Below are 17,927 nucleotides of genomic sequence, written 5' to 3'. Positions count from 1 at the left end.
TGTGTGGGCAACTCTGTAGTTAAGTGGTATCAGGATCTGGGGTATGACTCAGTACTTGCCTCACACTCATTCAGTCCAGTACAGCACCAGAAACAGAATAAAACAGTCATCACGGCCTGGGAAGGTGGCTCAGTGGTAGAGCGTTTGCCTTGCATGCATGAGGCCCTGGGGTCGATTCCTCAGCACCACATAAGCAAAAAGAAAAAAAGCTGGGAGTGGCGCTGTGGCTCAAGTGGTAGAGCACTAGCCTTGAGCTGAAGAGCTGAGGGACAGCGCCCAGGACCAGAGTTCAGGCCCCACGACCGGACCCAAAAAACAAAACAAAAAGAAACAGTCATCAGGAGACAGATCCCTCTATTTGCAGGGTGTGTGTGGCTCTTTCTAGTGTCTATACTGGCAGCCACAAGCTGCTCCTCAAGACACTGCCCCCTCCCCGCCCCCTTCCCCCCAGAGCTGCCCAACAGAGGGTAGGCAGGGAGAGTGAGAGCTGAAACTGACCATCCAAGTTCTGCCAGCATGATTGCTGTCTAGGTGAGGGGAGAAATTCAGAAGGCTTCACACCTCATTTTAATTCTTGCAAGTGCAAGATCTGTATTAACTGTTCCTATATGTCTAGCAAAATTCAGTGTGAAGCCATGGGGCCTAGGTTTTCTTTGTATTAAGTTTTTTTTTTCCCTCCTCAATTTAAAAAATTAGTAATATAGTCTTTTCTTGTCATGGGTCTTTTCAGTTGTTAGTTGGTCCTAGGGCTTGAACTCACGGTCTGGGTGCTGTCTCTGAGCTACTTTTGCTTAAGGCTAGCACTTTACCATTTGTGGAAGTAAGAGTCTTATGGACTTTCTTGCCTGGACTGGCTTAAAATTGCAATCCTCAGATCTCAGCCTAAGTAGCTAATATTACAAATGTGAGCTACAGGTGCCCCACTCTAGCCATTTTTTTCTGTTTTCTTTTTTTGCCAGTACTGGAGCTTGAACCCAGGAACTGACTGTCTCTGAGCTTTTTTGTTCAAGGCTAGTACTCTAAAGCACAATATCCACTTTTTTTGGTTAACTGGAGATAACAGTCTTAAGGACTTGTTGCCTTGGCTGGCTTCAAACTGTGAACCTCAGAGCTCAGCCTCCTAAGTAGCTAGGATTATAGGCAGAAGCCACAGGAACCTGGCTCCAGTTATTTCCTGATTGCAGGTTTCTATCAGTTTCCCCTCAAGCAGGAGAATCTGTAGTCTTTACTTCTTCCACCGAGTTCCAACTGGCCACAGAAGCACCACAGCTTGTTACACTCAACCTACCTCTCACCACTGATCCCAGTTATACCAGTTTCAGATGCATTTGTTTTCTGGGTTACTCTGCCTCCAATTTCACATTCCACAACGCCGCTTCATTATGTTTCCTAAACTGTATCCATTCATGTTATTTAGTCTACAGAAGTGTAAAGCATTAAAGCTTTCCTGAGATGGTCCTCTACTCAAGTCCCATCTATCTCATACATACTTCACATACGCTTTGTACCAACCACAATACTCCTACACACTCCCAGTTCTTTCTGTTTGCTTTTTTTCTTCTGCCTATAACAATGCTTTCTATACTTTATAAGGAATCTTTTAAAAATAGAGAACAATAAAATGAGTTGGTCAAGATACACTGTATTCATAACCAGACTTATAGAATTATAACCTCATTATATAGCTTCTTAATAAAAATGTTAAAAAAAAAACTTTACAGTCTATGAGGGACCAAAGCTTTTATAAAATAAAACAAACAGGAATTATACAAACTAGAAAAACAATAGCTTAGATGTCACAGCAGCAGCCAAGTTTTTCAAAGCTTCCTTGTGTTTGTGGTACCATCTGAGACCGCTAATAGTGGGTCCACACTGGTCTGGACTAATTCCCTTCCCCTTGCCTGGGAACTACCACCCACCTATTTGCCACTCAAGGTCCACTATCCCTCCTCCTCTGTCATATCCTGATACCAGGCCCCCTGTTCATATCCTCTCCACATGTCTTGTTCTAACTTGTCACATCATGACACTTTTCTTCTACATGCCAAATAGAAGCAAGTTCTATGAAGTCAGGCGTGAGTATAAATTCATCGTGCATCCTGAGCCTTGGGCCTGTGGTAGAAGCTATGGTAGAAGCTCAGAAAGGCAGTTAGCAAATGAATCCAACACACTTCTGTAGCAATGTTTGGACGAGGAGGAACAGCAATAACTTTAAACAGACCTTTAATGACTGGTTTAGGATTAAAAGGTTCAATGGTCTAGCCACAAGGACAGAAGCGGAGAGTTCAGTAGGCTGTCTGGGACTGCTGCTGGCGGTAGCCACCACGGCGCATGTAGCCCTCGTTTTTGCGGTAGCCATCCTTTTGGTCTGCAGGAGGAAGGAAGGAAGGGAAGGTGAACATGAGTACCAGGGGAGATGCAGTATTGGTCAAGGATCCTGAGAGAGTAGAATGATGGAACCACTCACCTCGGAAGTAGCCACCATAGGTACCCTGCTTGTGGTCAAACACCCGCTCATTATTCTCTACCAGGCTGCCCAGCTTCTCAGCGAGCTGTAGAGCCAGGTTCTGCTGGGCAGTGGGCTCAGTGCGGTGCATCACTACTGTCTGAGTGGGCTGATCTAGTGAGGCCTGACAGGAGTAAAGCAGAAGAAGGAATGTGACATACACCAGACCTGTCCCCCAAGTGTCTCTCTCCATTTGCCCATGCACCACCCTTGGCTCTCACCATCAATTCCTCATTAATGATCATCTTGCTGATGATGGAATGCACTGTGGGCAGATCCAATTCGAACATATCTGATAGTGTCTCCATGCTAGAGAAAAAGAAGGCAGGGAACAGGGCCATGGGTAGGACTATTGACTGCCAAACTGGGGCTCCTCTGCACCAACAGGGGCCATACTACCTGATGGAGTCATAGACACTGCTGTAGGTGAAGAGGTAAGTCCTCAGTGACTCTTCCTGGATCTTCCTATGGGGAGAGGGGAAAAAATGGTGGCAAGTCCTCAAGAAAGGTGACCAAACAGTCTCTACTTCCCTACCTATCATGGCCTCCCTTTTGCTCACCTAACCAACATGATGCGGACTTTGTCAGCCTCAGGGAAAAGGTCCCACACTTTCCCATTCATCTTCTCATTAATGATGAAACTGTGGCAGGTCTTCCAGTCACCCATCTTCATGGCCTTGGAGGCAGCAACCACATGTTCCCTCATTGACTCAGGGGGACCTGAAAGGTCACAAATGGGCAGGGTCTAGAGAAACTTGCTGCCAAGGTCGCTCCTTCATGAGCATTATTTAAGGAACGTAGGGCAGAAGAACAAATACCTAGACCAGATTCTCCCACCTTTCCAAGAAAGTGATGGGCTTGTATGTCATTTCATGTCTAAATATACTTATTTTAGGCTCAGACTAAACTAGATGTCCTTCAGGGCATTGCTGAACCCCCTGAAAATGTTGACATGTGGTTGATTGGGTGTGTATTGTGCATTGTCCTAGAAAAAGAGCACCTGGCTTTCATATTCCACAGGCTCCTTACCTAGAAGTCTAACATCTCATCCAGGTATTTACCAAACTTTATACTTCTATTGCTTTCGTGATTTCTGCCACAGGCATGATCAGATTATTATTCATGAAAGCAACTCATTTGTTTTCCTTAAAAATTTTAGCCTTTGTCTAAATTAGCCCTGAGAAACAAGTGTGATAAGCTGATTAAGGACTTGGGCCCCCAAACACAAAAATGAGGCAAGCCAAACTAAGTGGCCCTCACAAGCATGGCAGACCCTGTAACACGGAAGACCTTACAGCAGGCACAATGAGTGCAAATGCATACCAGAGTCAGCCCAAAGAGCTGTGATAGCAAGGCTAAGCTGAAGAAAACGAACAGGCAACCTTTTTAGAGGAAGCGTCCTTTTTTTTTTTTTAAAAAAGAGTAAGGGTAGAAAATCAAAGAAAATTTCTATAAATCAAACAAACAGTACACATGGCCAAAAAAAAAAGACACTGGCTTTTTTTGTAGCCCAGGTGGCCTTGAACTTGTGTCATTCCTGCCTCAGTCTCTTGAGTGCTGACCTTATAGAGTACTATTATATCCAGCTAAGAAATTGACTTCTGACCCCATTATGAGTAAAAGAATAGGAAATGGGCCAGCGCTGGTGGCTCACGCCTGTAATCCTAGCTACTCAGGAGGCTGAGATCTGAGGATTGCGGTTCAAAGCCAGCCCAGGCAGGAGAGACCGTGACTCTTATCTCCAATAAACCACCAGAAAACCGGAAGTGGCGCTGTAGCTCAAGTGGTAGAGCACTCGCGTTGAGCTGAAGAGCGCCCAGGCCCAAAGTTCAAGCCCTACGACTGACACCCCCCCCAAAAAAAGAATAGGAAACGGTGAACCAGAGTACCCAGACCCAAAGCTGCTTTCAGTTGCAGGGGAAGGTAAGCCTAGGGTTTCCAGGCCCAGAACTGTGAGATATTGAGAAGTTCAGTTTTCCATAAAACAAAACACCACTAGGTAAGCCAAACACAATCAGCCATAGGTGGCTGGGAGTGTGGCTTAGTGGTACAATGCTTACCCAGCATGTATGAAGCCCTGGGTTTGATTCCTCAGTATCTCATAAACAGAAAAAGCCAGAAGTGGTGCTGTGGCTCAAGTGGCAGAGCACTAGCCTTGAGCAAAAGCTCAGGGACAGTGCCCAAGCCCTGAATTCAAGCCCCACGACTGGCAAAAAATAAAAATAAAAAATCAGCTTAAGGAACATCTGCACTTAAGCAGAGCTATTGACATTAACTGGTGGAGGATGAAGGCATAAAGGGATGGTGGCTGTAAATAGCAAGCTTGGCTCACTCAAGCCCTTCCATGCACCACCTGCATCGAAGGGACAGTTACTTCCTTTCCCAGTGACTCAAACTCAATCCTGCAAGGTCATATCCTCCAAAAGTAATCCAAGTGGGGGAGGAGAGTATAGCTTAGGGGTAGAGCTTGGCCTAGCATGTGTGGGGCCTTGTGTTTCATCCCTACCACCACAAAAAGAGAAAATTGAGTGGTTAAAACAATTTTGAATAATAAAACTATCCCAGTGGTTTGCCTAGAAGATAATGTACATGAAGGGGAGGAAAAGGAAAGCTGTAAGTCCAGCTTAAACCTAAGTCCCTTAAACTCAGACACATTACCTAAATTCTATTTGCCTCGGTGTTTTTCATCCAGAACAAGGTAACAAGAATACTTAAATCACAGGGTTATATATTACTAGTACAGATTAAAAAAATTATGATTTCTAAGACACTTGAACCATGCCAGGCAGAGGTGCCACCAATGGAATCACTTAGTGGAATTATTCCTGCTAACTTCACTACAAAGATCCCAGGAATGTGCTGGACAATGAACCCCACACTCACCCAGCAAGGGCTGACGCTCTCCCACCCGCAGCTGGTGATGGAACTGCTTGCTGATCATGCGTCGGCGGGCATCACTCTCATGGGCAGCCATGTAGGGGATCTCTAGGAGCATGGCAGACACCAAATAGACACACTCCAGCAGTTCCAGGTTGATGTGCAGGTGGAAGGGCACCTGGCGGCGCCGCTCTACCTTCTCCTGCTCCTGGTTGCGCTCCTGTAGGCTGCGCAGCAGCAGACCCTGGCCCAAAAGCTCCTTGGCCCGGCCACTGGACTGGATGTCCAGCAGGGCATTGTGTGCATCTTTGGTCAGGCCTTGGCGGAAGGCACAGATGCCCAGCTGCACCATGGTACGGTTGTACAGGATCTAGAGACAAAGGATAGTATATCATAAATGAAAGTCACAGGGCAAGCTGTTTATTTATTCAACACACATATACGTACTATGCGCTAAGAACTAAAACGTGGCCAGGGATAGAGAACAAAAAGACATGGAATACCTGAGAGTTGGGGCAAGCACACAGTAAAGAGAAAATGGAACAGAGAAGGACTAGGAAGCAAGTTTGTGTGGCTGGCAATCTGATACAACGAAGGCAAGCTTCACTTTCAAAAGAATATTTGAATAAAATTATAAAGAGAACAAGTCACAGATACCTATACCTAGGGGTTGAATATAATGTGGGGGGGGTGTGTGGGGAGGGGGGGGAGAAAGCTGGAGAGGTGGGGAGGGAAGGAATGGTAGGGGAAAGACAAAGGAGGAGGCAACATTAATCGATAAAAAATGTACTCATTACCCTACTCATGTAACTGTAACTCCTCTGTACAGTATTTTTACAATTAAAAATGTATAGGGCTGGGATGTAGTTCAGTGGCAAACCGCTTGCCCAGCAAGTGCAACATCCTGGGTTCAATCCCCAGTACCAAAAAAGACAAAAAAAAAAAAAAAAAGTATAAAAAAATGCTAGAGCCGGGCGCTGGTGGCTCACGCCTGTAATCCTAGCTACTCAGGAGGCTGAGATCTGAGGATCGCGGTTCAAAGCCAGCCCGGGCAGGAGAGACCGTGAGACTCCTATCTCCAATAAACCACCAGAAAACCGGAAGCGGCGCTGTAGCTCAAGTGGTAAAGCGCTCGCCTTGAGCTGAAGAGCTGAGGGACAGCGCCCAGGCCCAGAGTTCAAGCCCCACGACCGACAAAAAAAAAAAAAAAAAAAAAAAAAATGCTAGAAAAAGGAAAAGTAAATGCCATGCTCAGCAAGCATGAGGCACAAATTGAAACACCAATATAGACAAAATGAAAACAAAAAAAAAATCATAAATGGAACAATGTGATGAATCAGGGACCATCTGTAATAATGAAATGTATAATAATCAATGTATAAATGGATGCCATGACAAAGTAGAAAAATAAGTAGAAATTAGAAATCTAGCCAGGTGCTGGTAGCTCATGCCTATAATCCTAACTACTCAGGAAACTGAGATCTGAGGATATTAATAAGAGCCAAGCCTGGGCAGAAAAATCCCTGAGATCCTTATCTCCAATTAACAAGTGAAAAGCCAGAATTGGATGCGTGGCTCACGTGGCAGAGCACCAACTTTGAGTGAAAAGGCTAAGCAAGAGCATTAAGTTCTGAGTTCAAGCAAGCCCTTGTACCAGTACTAAAAATTTTTTTTAAAAAAAGAAAAAGAAAAAGAAACTACAGGAAGAGGGGCTGGGAATGTGGCTTCATGGTAGAGTGCTTGCCTAGCATGCATGAAGCCCTGGGTTTGATTCCTCAGTACCACATACACAGAAAAAGCCAGAAGTGGTGCTGTGGCTCAAGCAAGAGTGCTAGCTTTGAGCAAAAGAAGCTCAGGAACAGTGCCCAGGTCCTGAGTTCAAGGCTCAGGACTGGCACAAAAAAGAAAAAAACAAAAAAATCCACACCTTAGTACTTCTGCTATACTAAAACATCTTCAAAATGCCACCACCCAAAAAGTGGTACCAGTGCCATGGTGCAGTTATCATTCTGCATTTGAATCCCTGTCTTTCCTCCTAGCTTAACAACTCCAAGAGTAGTTTCCATCTTTCTATGTAAGACAATCCTCTCACATGTTGGCTCAACTCAAATGATGCTGTTGGGACACCACAAAGTGTAAGTCAACATGGAAGAAAGCCGAGAGATGCTGGCAGATGGGGAAGACTAAGTGCCTCCTTAGATCTATACTCACTCACCACACAGGTGACCATTCTGGTTAAGCCAGTTTGCCTGAGGCCTGGCTTCCCCACCGTAAGGACCAGATGCTTCCTCGGCCTACCTGCACTGGCGGGTCAGCATGCTGAATGTTGTCTTGGAGGTGGCTCATGAGCATGAGATCTCGGGCCTGGTACCAGCGGGAGTGCAGAGCATGATGGTAGATGTGGCAGAGGATGGCGCACGTGCGGATCCGGTCTGTGCGGTCCTTGGCATAGATGTACTTGCACAGCCTCTCCATGAGCACAGCCGAGTCCTCACCTTCATTTTCAGCCTGGTCTTGTTCAGACTGCGAGGGAAGGGAGGAAGCAGCTTTAAAGGGCTCAGGTTCTAGGAACCAATGTGAGACTAGCCTCATATGAATCCCTGGGTTCCTTCCCTACTCCACCTCAGGAAGTTCCTAGGGAAGGGACTTGCCATGAGGGTTTCTAAAGTGAGCTGGACCGATTCACATCACTCACCTTTGATGAGCCTTCGGGAGGGGTGAGCTGGCGCTGGTGGGCCTTGTAGTCAAACTTGTAGTACGTGTGCAGGATGCGCTTCAAGTAGATGCGGCAGATCTCCTCAGTGGTGCCCTTCTCTTCCAGGTAGCGCTGCACACGCTCAATGATGGCACACACCTGCGCCTCGTCCTTCAGGTGCTCCACATACTCTGGCAGAGAGAGGACACAACCTAGTTGCAGCCGGGCGCCCAGGCTTTCCCAACCATTGGTCCCCAGCCAATCCAGTTAGCTTGGTTTAATTCTCTGCACTGGTCAGACAAATACCCACTGTGCCATGAAAATGCCATTCTCTCCCAGGACATATTATAACCTTGCTACCTCAGAGCTCAGGGGAAAAATACCTCGTTAGCAACCTTGTCCAGAAAGAGCCTGTGAGCTCTAATGCTTGCCTCTTGCCTGACCTCACTGTGCTCAAGCTATTTTCATTCCTAAAATGTGCCAAACTCACTTGCGTGACTCTGCCAGGTGCCCTTTTCTGCTTTTTCTTCCCAACTCTCATCTCAAATGGTCCCTCAGATGCCTTCTTCACACACATCTAAGCAGTCCCCTCTTCTATCACTTTCTATTTTAATGGCTAATTCACACCTGGCATTACCTGAAATCGTTTATGATTTTGCTATCTGTTTAGCTGACTTTATCTGGTGCTAGAGGGACACATCACAGACAGAAATGTTTGACTGCCTGGTTCATCTACATCCTTGACTCACTGGGCACATTTGTACTGAGTAAGCATTTCTTTTTCCCAGCCTAATGCCTCTGGGCCACACTAAATAAGCCATGTGCACAAATGTCTGAACCCACAGGGTTCTCAAGGCAGTTACCAGACTAGTAATACCCAGAAGTATATTAGAAATGCAATTCTCCAACTATTCTATCAGAGGAAATGCTGGCTTTTCATTCTGATGTAGTATAATCCTCATAAGGCCAGGTTCATGCTTGCTAAGGCTCACCTTGGGAGTGAGGGTCAGTATTCTGCATTATTTTGGTAAATTCTTCATCCATCCGTTCCACCAGAGTTAGGATACAACCGCGGACACGCAGTGGCTCAAGAGAAAGCACAAAAGTAATAAATTAGCCTAGATTTCTGTCCTAAACTTCAAGAAATGGGTCTGTCTCTACTATGCCTTCCCCAAACAAACAACATATGCCTCCAGTTATCTTGCTAATATCTCTCTTTACCTGGTCAAAATTTTGTAGATTCTCACTCTCTTCCAGAATGTTCTCTCCGACAAAGATGTTGGGGTTTGCAAATAAGATGTCCATCAATTCATTGATGCAGTCCAGGCATTTCTGCCACATCTCTGGCTGCCAAGACATGAGATGGCAGGATCAGAGGTATGAGGGTGGAATAAGTGGATGTCCCAAGAATCCCTTCACTAGGAATCCAAAGGGTCTTCAACTACCAAGTCTGTCCACAGCCTCTGAGATTTAAGACATCGGGCACCTTCTCCTGGCCTGCCATCAGAGACCTTTTTGCTAATCTTACCTTCATGTATGTGGCCAGGTTGGGGTTGTAATCGTAGAGAGAGGCAATGATATTGAACTTGATCTTGACGATGACGCCCTCCCCTAGGGTGTTTTCAGCAGCAATCTGAACCAGAAGTTGTAGCAGCTCAATCTGTGTGGCACTGGAAGGATAAAGAACTGGTTGGGTGAGGGTTTGAAACTTCTTCAGATAAGCCAGGCGGCCTGTCTCCAATACCACCGTTCTCACCATCTGGGTACTTGTTTCTTAAATTCCTACCAAAAGTACCAATAATGCCAACAATGCCCAAATGATATAAGGTATTTTCACACCCACTAGACTCTTCTGTCATCTCATAACTAAAGGTGAACACCATTCCTGTTTTCAAAAGAGCAAAACAATCTCAAAAGATTAAATGAGTGGTTCAACTTCTCATACAAATAGCAGAAAGTAAACAAGTATGTTCCAAGTATGCTCTTCCTCTGCTATATCCACAGGATTTTACCTCAAAACAGCTCTATTCCATCCATCTCTAACTCATGTTGTTCAGAAGACCACCCACCTTGTAACCCCAGAGCCATGCCTCAGGATTCTTACCGATCGGTTCCCTTCTTGCCACGTGCCTGCAGGATCTCATTCAGTTTTTTAATAACAACAGCATGGGTTATCTCAGTTCCCTTAGCAAACATTTTTGGCTTCTCCTAGGCCAAAACACATCCTGTTATATGCATGTCAACAGTAACCCATTCTTCCCTTAAGTTTCTTCCCACTCCGACCAGCTGGGCACTTGTATGCACTCCCAAATGTTTCCCATTTTTACTTTTTCTGCCATCCTGGGGCTTTAACTCAGGGTCTGGGCACTATCCCTTAGCGCTGGTCTCAAAACAAGAACCTCAAATCTGTCTTTTATCTACAATTACAGGCGTGAGCCACTGGTGCCTGGTTTTCCCTCGTTCATTTTTACCTTCCAATCCTCACCTTAACAAGTGGCACTCCACCTCTGACCCTTTCCCACTCCCCGCCTTCATTGTCCTCTTCCTCCTCATCGAGTCGTTTGGACTTCCTATCATGCTTCTTCTTGGCTTTGTCCTCTCGTTTCTTCTCAGCTGCCTTTTTGTCCTCCTCTGTGGTGGGTGCCCTGCCAGAACCATGGGAGAGGATGAAAGGTGCTAATAGCAGTAATTACCAGGAAGTACACACTACTTGCCAGTCCTGCGCTGAGGCCTTCCCCATGGTACCTGTCTATAATTTGACAGGCCTCCATTTTGCACACAAGGGAAGTAAAGAGGAGAAAAGCTAAGCAGTAGGCCTATTATCATATAAGCTAATAGTGAGATTTTCCCCATCCCTAGGCAATGAGCATCTGCACTCTGGAACCTTCAAATCCCATTTTCAGGTCACATTACTCGCTTTGTGATTGCAGCCACTTGACTCAGATCCTGTTCTAAAGTGAGAGCCATTTGGCCTCTACCACCTATAAGGAAGAACTCCATGGAAGGAAGAATAACCACCTTCAAGATTATTAAAAGCTTTATACCATTACTTTTCTTACTTTTTAAGGAATTTTGAGGCCAAAACAGTTTGTTTCCCTTCTTCCTCTTCTGAGTCGGAATCAGAAGATGTGGAACCTGTGTCCCATTCTTCATCATCTTCAGAATCTTCTGAGTCCTCGTCTTCATCCTTACGAGATTAAAAAAAAAGAGGATCAGTTCTGCTTTCCCTCCTGACATTTTCCACTGACTTAGAAACAGAACAAGAGTGGTTATTGTGTAAGAGCTGGAATGGACCACTGAGATCCAAAGAAGTTACAATATGCCCCAAAGCAGTTCTCCAGGGGCAGAGTGGGGCCCAGCATTAGATTCCAATTTGCTAAGTGCTCTAATCCAAAAGGCCTACTCTTAAACCAGACTCCAATAAATGCTGCCCTTTCTGAACATAGGACTTTATCAGTCCCTGGTATTGGTGTTTGAACTCAGAACTGCACATTTATTTAAAGGGGGACTCTACCACTTCAACCATAAACACTCTCCCCAAACTCTTTTTGCTTTTTTTTTTAGTGTATGTGCATGCCAGTCATAGGGCTTGAACTCAGAGCCTGGACACTGTCCTTGAGACTTTTTACTCAAGGCTAGCCCAACTTTTAGTTACTTTTTGAACAGAGTCTTACATTTGTGCCTGGGCCAATCTGAACCATGATCCTTCTATTTACATTTTTCATGTTACTGAGATGTCAGGCACACACCATTAACTGGTATTTTTTTGGTCAAGATGGCAGGGAAGGGGTATCTCAAGAACTTCTTGCTTATGTTGGCCTTGAACCATAATTCGAACCATAATTCTCTCCGATGTCATCTTCCAAATAGCAAGGTAATAGGTATGTGAATCACCATGCCTCGTCCTATTCACTCCACTTTAAAAATGAGATCCTCAATCAGTCTTTCCTCCTTCCTAGGATCCAACTTGGTCTCTGGCAGGCCTCTCAGCCTCCAGTCTAACCCTGGCTTTTACCTCCATCTTTTTGAGGAATTTGCGACTATCTCCAGAAGGAGCTTCTGATTTTTTCTTCAAGAAAGCTGCAGCACTGACTCCATCTTCATCCTCATCCTCATCTGAAGAGCCTGGTAGGAAATGGGGGGAGAAAAAAAGGCTAGAATTGTAAGCTGAGTATGGGTTTACATGCCTGTAATCTTAGCACTCAGGAAGCTGAGACAAGAGGGTCACAGGTTTGAAGCCAGCCTGATCTACATAACAAGAAAGAGAGAGGCAGAAAGGGGTGGTGGGGAGGGAGGGAAGGAAGGAAAGAAGGAAGATATGGATTGGTATAAATGGAGGATAACCAAGAAACCAGTCAGTGAAGAGAACCCCTAATTTTGGACTTCCGAACTCTCCACACTAAGTCTCCTCTCTCACCTTCTGAATCCTCCTCATTTTTCTCTGCATCTTCATCTGCAGACTGCTCAGGGTTCTGGTGAGAGGCAAATGAGAGCACTAAGGTTGCTTACTAACCCTGACCCATCCACCTTACCATCCCAATATTGCTGTGATTCCTTCTCTGGTCATACTTCCATTTGCAAATGTTCTTCTGTTCTGTCCACAGTTTAAAGTCTGCTTCCACCATCCTCACCTGCTTGTAGTTTGTGATATGAGACTCAAAATCTCGGTTGTATTTTCTTATCTTCTGGCGCAAAGTGCTCAGTGCCTTGGCATTATTTTTGTTCATCTTCTTCTTCCCTTCTTTATCTTCCCAAAGCTAAAGAGGAAGAAAAGAAGCTTATGTGGTACTGAGGAATCGAACCCAGGGCCTCATGCATGCAAGGCAAGCACTCTACCACTGAGCCACCTTCCCAGTCCCTCACCATAACATTTTTATGAGTTTTGCTACCTGTGCTTAATAATTAGATCCAGCATTTTTTTTGTGGTTTCAGGATGCAACCCAGAGCCTCATGCATATTAAACCACACCCTGACTTCTTACTAGCTTGTTATTTGAATATCTTTTAATCTACTACTAGCTAGGTGCCAGTAGCACATGCCTGTAATCCTAGCTACTCAGGAGGTTGAGATCTAAGAATTGAGGTTCAATGCCAGCCTAGGTAGGAAAATCTATGAAGATTCTTATCTCTAATGAACTACCAAAAAAAGCTGGAAGTGGAGATGTAGCTTAGGTGGTAGAACCCCAACCTTAAGCAAAAAAAGTTTAGGGACAGCACCTAGGCCCTAAACTAAAGCCCCAGGACTGGAACAAAATAAATAAATATCACTTCTAACAGTGTAAACCATGAATAAGGGTTACTAATAAACAAATACAAATAAATTCTTAGCTAAAAAAAAAAAAAGAGCCGGGCGCCGGTGGCTCATGCCTGTAATCCTAGCTGCTCAGGAGGCTGAGATCTGAGGATCACGGTTCAAAGCCAGCCCAGGCAGGAAAGTCTGTGAGACCCTTATCTCTAATAAACCACTAGGAAACCGGAAGTGGCATTGTGGCTCAAGTGGTAGAGTGCATGCCTTGAACCGAAGAGCTGAGAGATAGCACCCAAGCCCAGAGTTCAAGCCCCATGACTGACCAAAAACAAAAAAAGTTTCCCAGGAGAGTTCGGGTGGCTCACAGCTATAATGGGAGGCTGAAATCTGAGGATGGAGGTTTGGAATCAGCTCAGGCAGACAAATCCAAGATACTATTATCTCCAATTAACCAGCAAAAAGCCAGAAGTTTAGCTCAAGTGGTAGAGGGCCAATCTTGAGAGAAATAAGCCAGAAGTAAGTGGGCAAGGCCCTGAGTTGGAGCCCGGATATTAGTGTAAAAATAAGTAAATGGTTCCCTCTTCCTTGCTTCACTCGATTTCCTGTATTCTAGGCAACACTCTAGATAAAGTAGGTAAAGAACTAAGAGAAGACATGACCCCTAATATAGGTTAGTAGCTCAGTCAGACCCGCCGGCATTATACCTCATTAAGATAGTCCTCGAGGTCAGCCAAGATACGGATATAGAACCGAGGAACGCCTTCCTTGTCCACAATACTTTTGGCCTTGCCATACGCTTTTCCCAGGAGCTCAAACTCTTCCAGGCACTTGGTAACATCCCGAATCTTCATGGCATTGCGAATGGTCCGAATGAGGTTGGTCAGTTCCTCAAACCTGAGATGGAAGTCCAACATCACATTGGACAAGCTCACCAGAGAAAACTCACCATTGTTTCCCAGAGTCTATCACGATACCTCCCCCAAGCCTTACCTCTTGTCCTTGGCACTTCGGACAACTCTCTTGGTATCTTCCTCATCCTCGCTCAGTAACAATGGCCTATTTGGAGGGAACAGAGAGCATCAACCTCTTCTCCTAGTTTCAGTACTTCTCTTCTTGGAACCGAGGCATTTATATCATCCATATTATACTCATTTCCCTCTGAATCAACTCCCCATAACCTCACAATTAACAACTTCATCTCCTAAATCTACTTCAATAATGGCCTACTGTCAAACATTTGTAGCATATGCAACAGTAAGTATATTTACCCTTTCAAAAATAAATGAGGGGGACTGGGACTGTGGCTTAGTGGAAGAGTGCTTGGTTCCCATGCACGAAGCCCTAGGTTTAATTCTTCAGTACCACATAAAACAGAAGGTGGCTCAGTGGTAGAGTGCTTGCCTTGCATGGATGAGGCCCTGGGTTCAATTCCTCAGCACCACATAAGCAGAAGCTGGAAGTGGCGCTGTGGCTGAAGTGGTAGAGCGCTAGCCTTGAGCTGAAGAGTTGAGGGACAGTGCCCAGGCCCCATGACCAACAAAAAATAAAAACAAAAATAAAAAATGAAATAATAAAGGCTCACATGACTATATAAGTACTGAAGAAAAATAAGTAGAGAAAGGGGCAATTTAGGTATAGCCAATGGGAAAGGCTTTGAGGAGCTGATACCTACACTAAATTCCAGGAAGAAACATTTCCAAAGTAGGAGAGGCTACCAATAATGGAAGTCCCAATGATGGATGCCAGTGGCACACACCTGCATTCTAGCTGCAAACTACATTTCAAAGCTAGCCTGGGCAGGAAAGTCTGCACGACTCTTAACTCCAATTAACCAGCAAAAACTTTTAGAAGTAGAGTAGTGACTCAAGTTGTAGAGTACCAGCCTTGAGTAAAAAAGCCAAGAGAAAGCCTAAAGCTCTGAGTCTAAGCCCCAGGACCAGTACACAAGAAAAACATAACAAAACACCCCAAACCAGAAAATAAAAGCAGAAACAGAACTCCTGGATTTACCACCTCTATTGCTGGTATTTTTCTTTAATGAGACCAGACCACAGACTCACAACCATTCCTTTCTTAACATTCTATTAATCTTTTGAGCTATTTCCTACTTTCTACCAAGTGATACTGACTTTCTATTTATGGTAATGACACGAAGTCATTTTTAAGTTAGCTTACATTTCTGTGATAGATATATACATATATATGTCTGTATATGTATATATATATATATATATGTGTGTGTGTATATATATACTGTACTGTTTCAAAGATAAAAATTTTCATCTGCGAACAGACAAGGGTATTTCAGTGGAGGTAAGCAACAGGAATGCTACAGATGCTTTAAGGGCTGAGCGGGTTGGCTGGAGTTGGGAGCCACATCCGGGGACTCGCAGACACTAGCCAAGCATTTAGGGGATCTTGTGTGAACCGCGAGGTCACTGGGGAGTTCTTGGCGGGAAGAGCTCTGGTTTGGGGGGGTTACTAGGCAGCGAGGGAGGGGAAGGGGGAGGGAAGGGATGGGGAAGGCTCACAGGCCAGAAGCTGATGCCACAGTCTAGACTAGGTGGAAACCCCTCCGGGGTTCCCGGTCCGCGATGGCGGACTCCCGCGATCCGCAGGAGATCCACCGAGGGGGTGTCCTTCGGCCCCGCCCGGGTCCGCGGGCCCCGATCCCGCCGCCGCGCATCCCCCAACTCACTGCTTGCCGTAGTTACCCCCGACGGGCTTGGTGACCAGCTCCTCTCCGGACAGGGACGACTCAGACTCGCTGTCCGAACCGGTGGTGAAAAACCGCGACATGGCGACGGCGCTGAGGGGCTACGGCCCGACGCAGACCTGCGGAAGCGCCCCGGCGTCACCGGCCGCGAGTAGGGGTCCGGCCCGCCACCTCCCGACTCCTCGTAGTCCCTGCCTGTCCTCCGACCCGGGTACCCCTCCTCCAAGCACCAGGACCCCCGAAATACCTACCAGCTGGGCTCGAGTCACACCGCCAAACGGAAACGCCGAGAGACGGAAAGGGGCGGTCCTACGTCACTTCCGGGACGTACCGGAGAACTACGCTGGGTAACTACAACTCCCAGAAGCCTTCGCGCCACACGGGGGGCGGGTCCCACCTGGTTCAGAAGCGCCTTGGAAAGTGGCTTTGTAAAGCCTGACTCCCTGGGTATTTGCACATCTGTCATCCTGTAGCCGGAAGGCTGCATTGTCAGGGTTGATAGTTGGGAACTCAGTCCCTAATATATATAGTAAGACTTTATATAAAGCAAAAGAAGACAAAATAAAGCAAAGCCAAGCCAAACAACGTTAGTCTCCCCAAACTGTAGAATCAGAATCTAAAGGCCAGAAACAAGTGCTGCTAATGGGGGTCGGGATTTTTCTTTTTTCTTTTTTTTCTTTTTGCCAGTCCTGGGGCTTGAACTCAGGGCCTAGGCACTATCCCTGAGCTGCTTTTGGTCAAGGCTAGTGCTCTACCACTTGAGCCACAGTGCCACTTCTGGCTTTTTCTGTGTATGTGGTACTGAGGAATGGAACCCAGAGCTTCATGCATGCTAGGCAAGCACTCTACCACTAAGCCACATTTCCCAACCCCTCTTTTCCTTTGTATCACTACTGGGACTTGGAACTCAGGGCCTGGGTGCTGTCCCTTAGCTTTTTCATTAAAGATTAGCACTCTTCCACTTGAGCCAAACCTCCATTTCCAGGCTTTTGGTAGCTAATTGGAGATGTCTCACGTTTGTTTTTGGGTTTTTTTTTTTTTTGCCTGAGCTATACTCACACAGCAATTCTAAGATCTCAGCCTCCTGAGTAGCTAGGATTATAGGCCTGAGCCATTCACTTTTTAAAAGTTATCTTTATCCAGGGCTGGTGGCTCACACCTGTAATCCTAGCTACTCAGGAGGCTGAGATCTGAGGATCCCAATTCAAAGCCAGCCTGGGCAGAAAAGTCCATGAAACTTTTATCTCTAATTAACCACCAAAAAACTCAGAACTTGGGTTGGGAATGTAGTTTAGTGGTAGAGTGCTTGCCTAGCATGCATGAATCCCTGGATTCAATTCCTCAGTACCACATAAACAGAAAAAGCCAGAAGTGGCACTGTGGCTCAAGTGGTAGAGTGCTAGCCTTGAAGAAAAGCAGCTCAGGGACAGTGCCTGGGCCCTGACTTCAAGCCCCAGGCCTGGCAAAAATAAATAAAAAATTGATAAAATTAAAAACCTCAGAACTGGAAATGTGGCTCAAGTGATAGATTAGCAATGAACAAAAAATCTCCAGCCTCAGGACTGGTATACATACACAGAGAGCAGTGTATGTATAGTAATACTCATTATTCCAAAAACACTTGTTAATTCCCGATAGTAATAAGCACCATAATACTGGTTGCTTACCTACTGCAATTTTTTTTTGGGGGGGGTCCAGTTCTGGGGCCTGAACTCTCAGCTCTTCAGCTCAAGGCTAGCACTCTACTTGAGCCACAGTGCTCTTGCAGCTTTATTTTTTCTGCTTATGTAGTGCTGAGGAATCGAACCCAGGGCCTCATGCATGCGAGGCAAGCGCTCTACCACTGAGCCACCTTCCCAGCCCAATTTTTTTTTTGATAGTTCTGG

The 17,927-nt window shown here is 45.7% G+C and overlaps 1 protein-coding gene across 2 annotated transcripts; it reads right to left on the bottom strand.

Moving 5' to 3' along the window:
* Nucleotides 1-2,206: 2,206 nt before the first annotated feature.
* Nucleotides 2,207-16,380, bottom strand: LOC138815017 (eukaryotic translation initiation factor 3 subunit C). 2 transcript variants are annotated; one of them, XM_070004222.1, is made up of 21 exons: nucleotides 16,293-16,380; nucleotides 16,024-16,160; nucleotides 14,316-14,381; nucleotides 14,030-14,219; nucleotides 12,710-12,835; nucleotides 12,496-12,550; nucleotides 12,094-12,203; nucleotides 11,138-11,265; nucleotides 10,564-10,723; nucleotides 10,183-10,286; nucleotides 9,607-9,748; nucleotides 9,300-9,425; nucleotides 9,071-9,164; nucleotides 8,079-8,269; nucleotides 7,682-7,906; nucleotides 5,390-5,753; nucleotides 3,067-3,226; nucleotides 2,906-2,971; nucleotides 2,728-2,815; nucleotides 2,468-2,630; nucleotides 2,207-2,368 (listed from the first exon to the last, which is right to left on the bottom strand). In XM_070004222.1, exons 2-21 carry the CDS (start codon nucleotides 16,122-16,124, stop codon nucleotides 2,286-2,288), a joined length of 2,742 nt encoding a protein of 913 aa, XP_069860323.1. In that variant the 5' UTR covers nucleotides 16,125-16,160; nucleotides 16,293-16,380; the 3' UTR covers nucleotides 2,207-2,285. The 2 variants fall into 2 exon arrangements, with proteins under 2 accessions (XP_069860323.1, XP_069860324.1); XM_070004223.1 differs by having other exon boundaries at nucleotides 10,183-10,283.
* Nucleotides 16,381-17,927: the final 1,547 nt, after the last annotated feature.

The sequence above is a fragment of the Dipodomys merriami genome, unplaced genomic scaffold, assembly GCF_024711535.1.
Source record: "Dipodomys merriami isolate MVZ:Mamm:240054 unplaced genomic scaffold, mDipMer1.0.p SCAF_62, whole genome shotgun sequence".
Classification (NCBI taxonomy): Eukaryota; Metazoa; Chordata; class Mammalia; order Rodentia; family Heteromyidae; genus Dipodomys; species Dipodomys merriami.
This window is presented reverse-complemented; position numbering and strand designations above follow the sequence as displayed.

Bases quoted from the DNA above. Each gene is read 5' to 3' on its own strand.
- LOC138815017 (XM_070004222.1), bottom strand. From the start codon at position 16,124: ATGTCGCGGTTTTTCACCACCGGTTCGGACAGCGAGTCTGAGTCGTCC. The intron at 12,836-14,029 runs GTATAATGCCGG...CTTCCTCTTTAG, and splicing joins TCGAGGACTATCTTAATGAG to CTTTGGGAAGATAAAGAAGG. The intron at 2,369-2,467 runs GTGAGTGGTTCC...TTCCTCCTGCAG, and splicing joins CTATGGTGGCTACTTCCGAG to ACCAAAAGGATGGCTACCGC.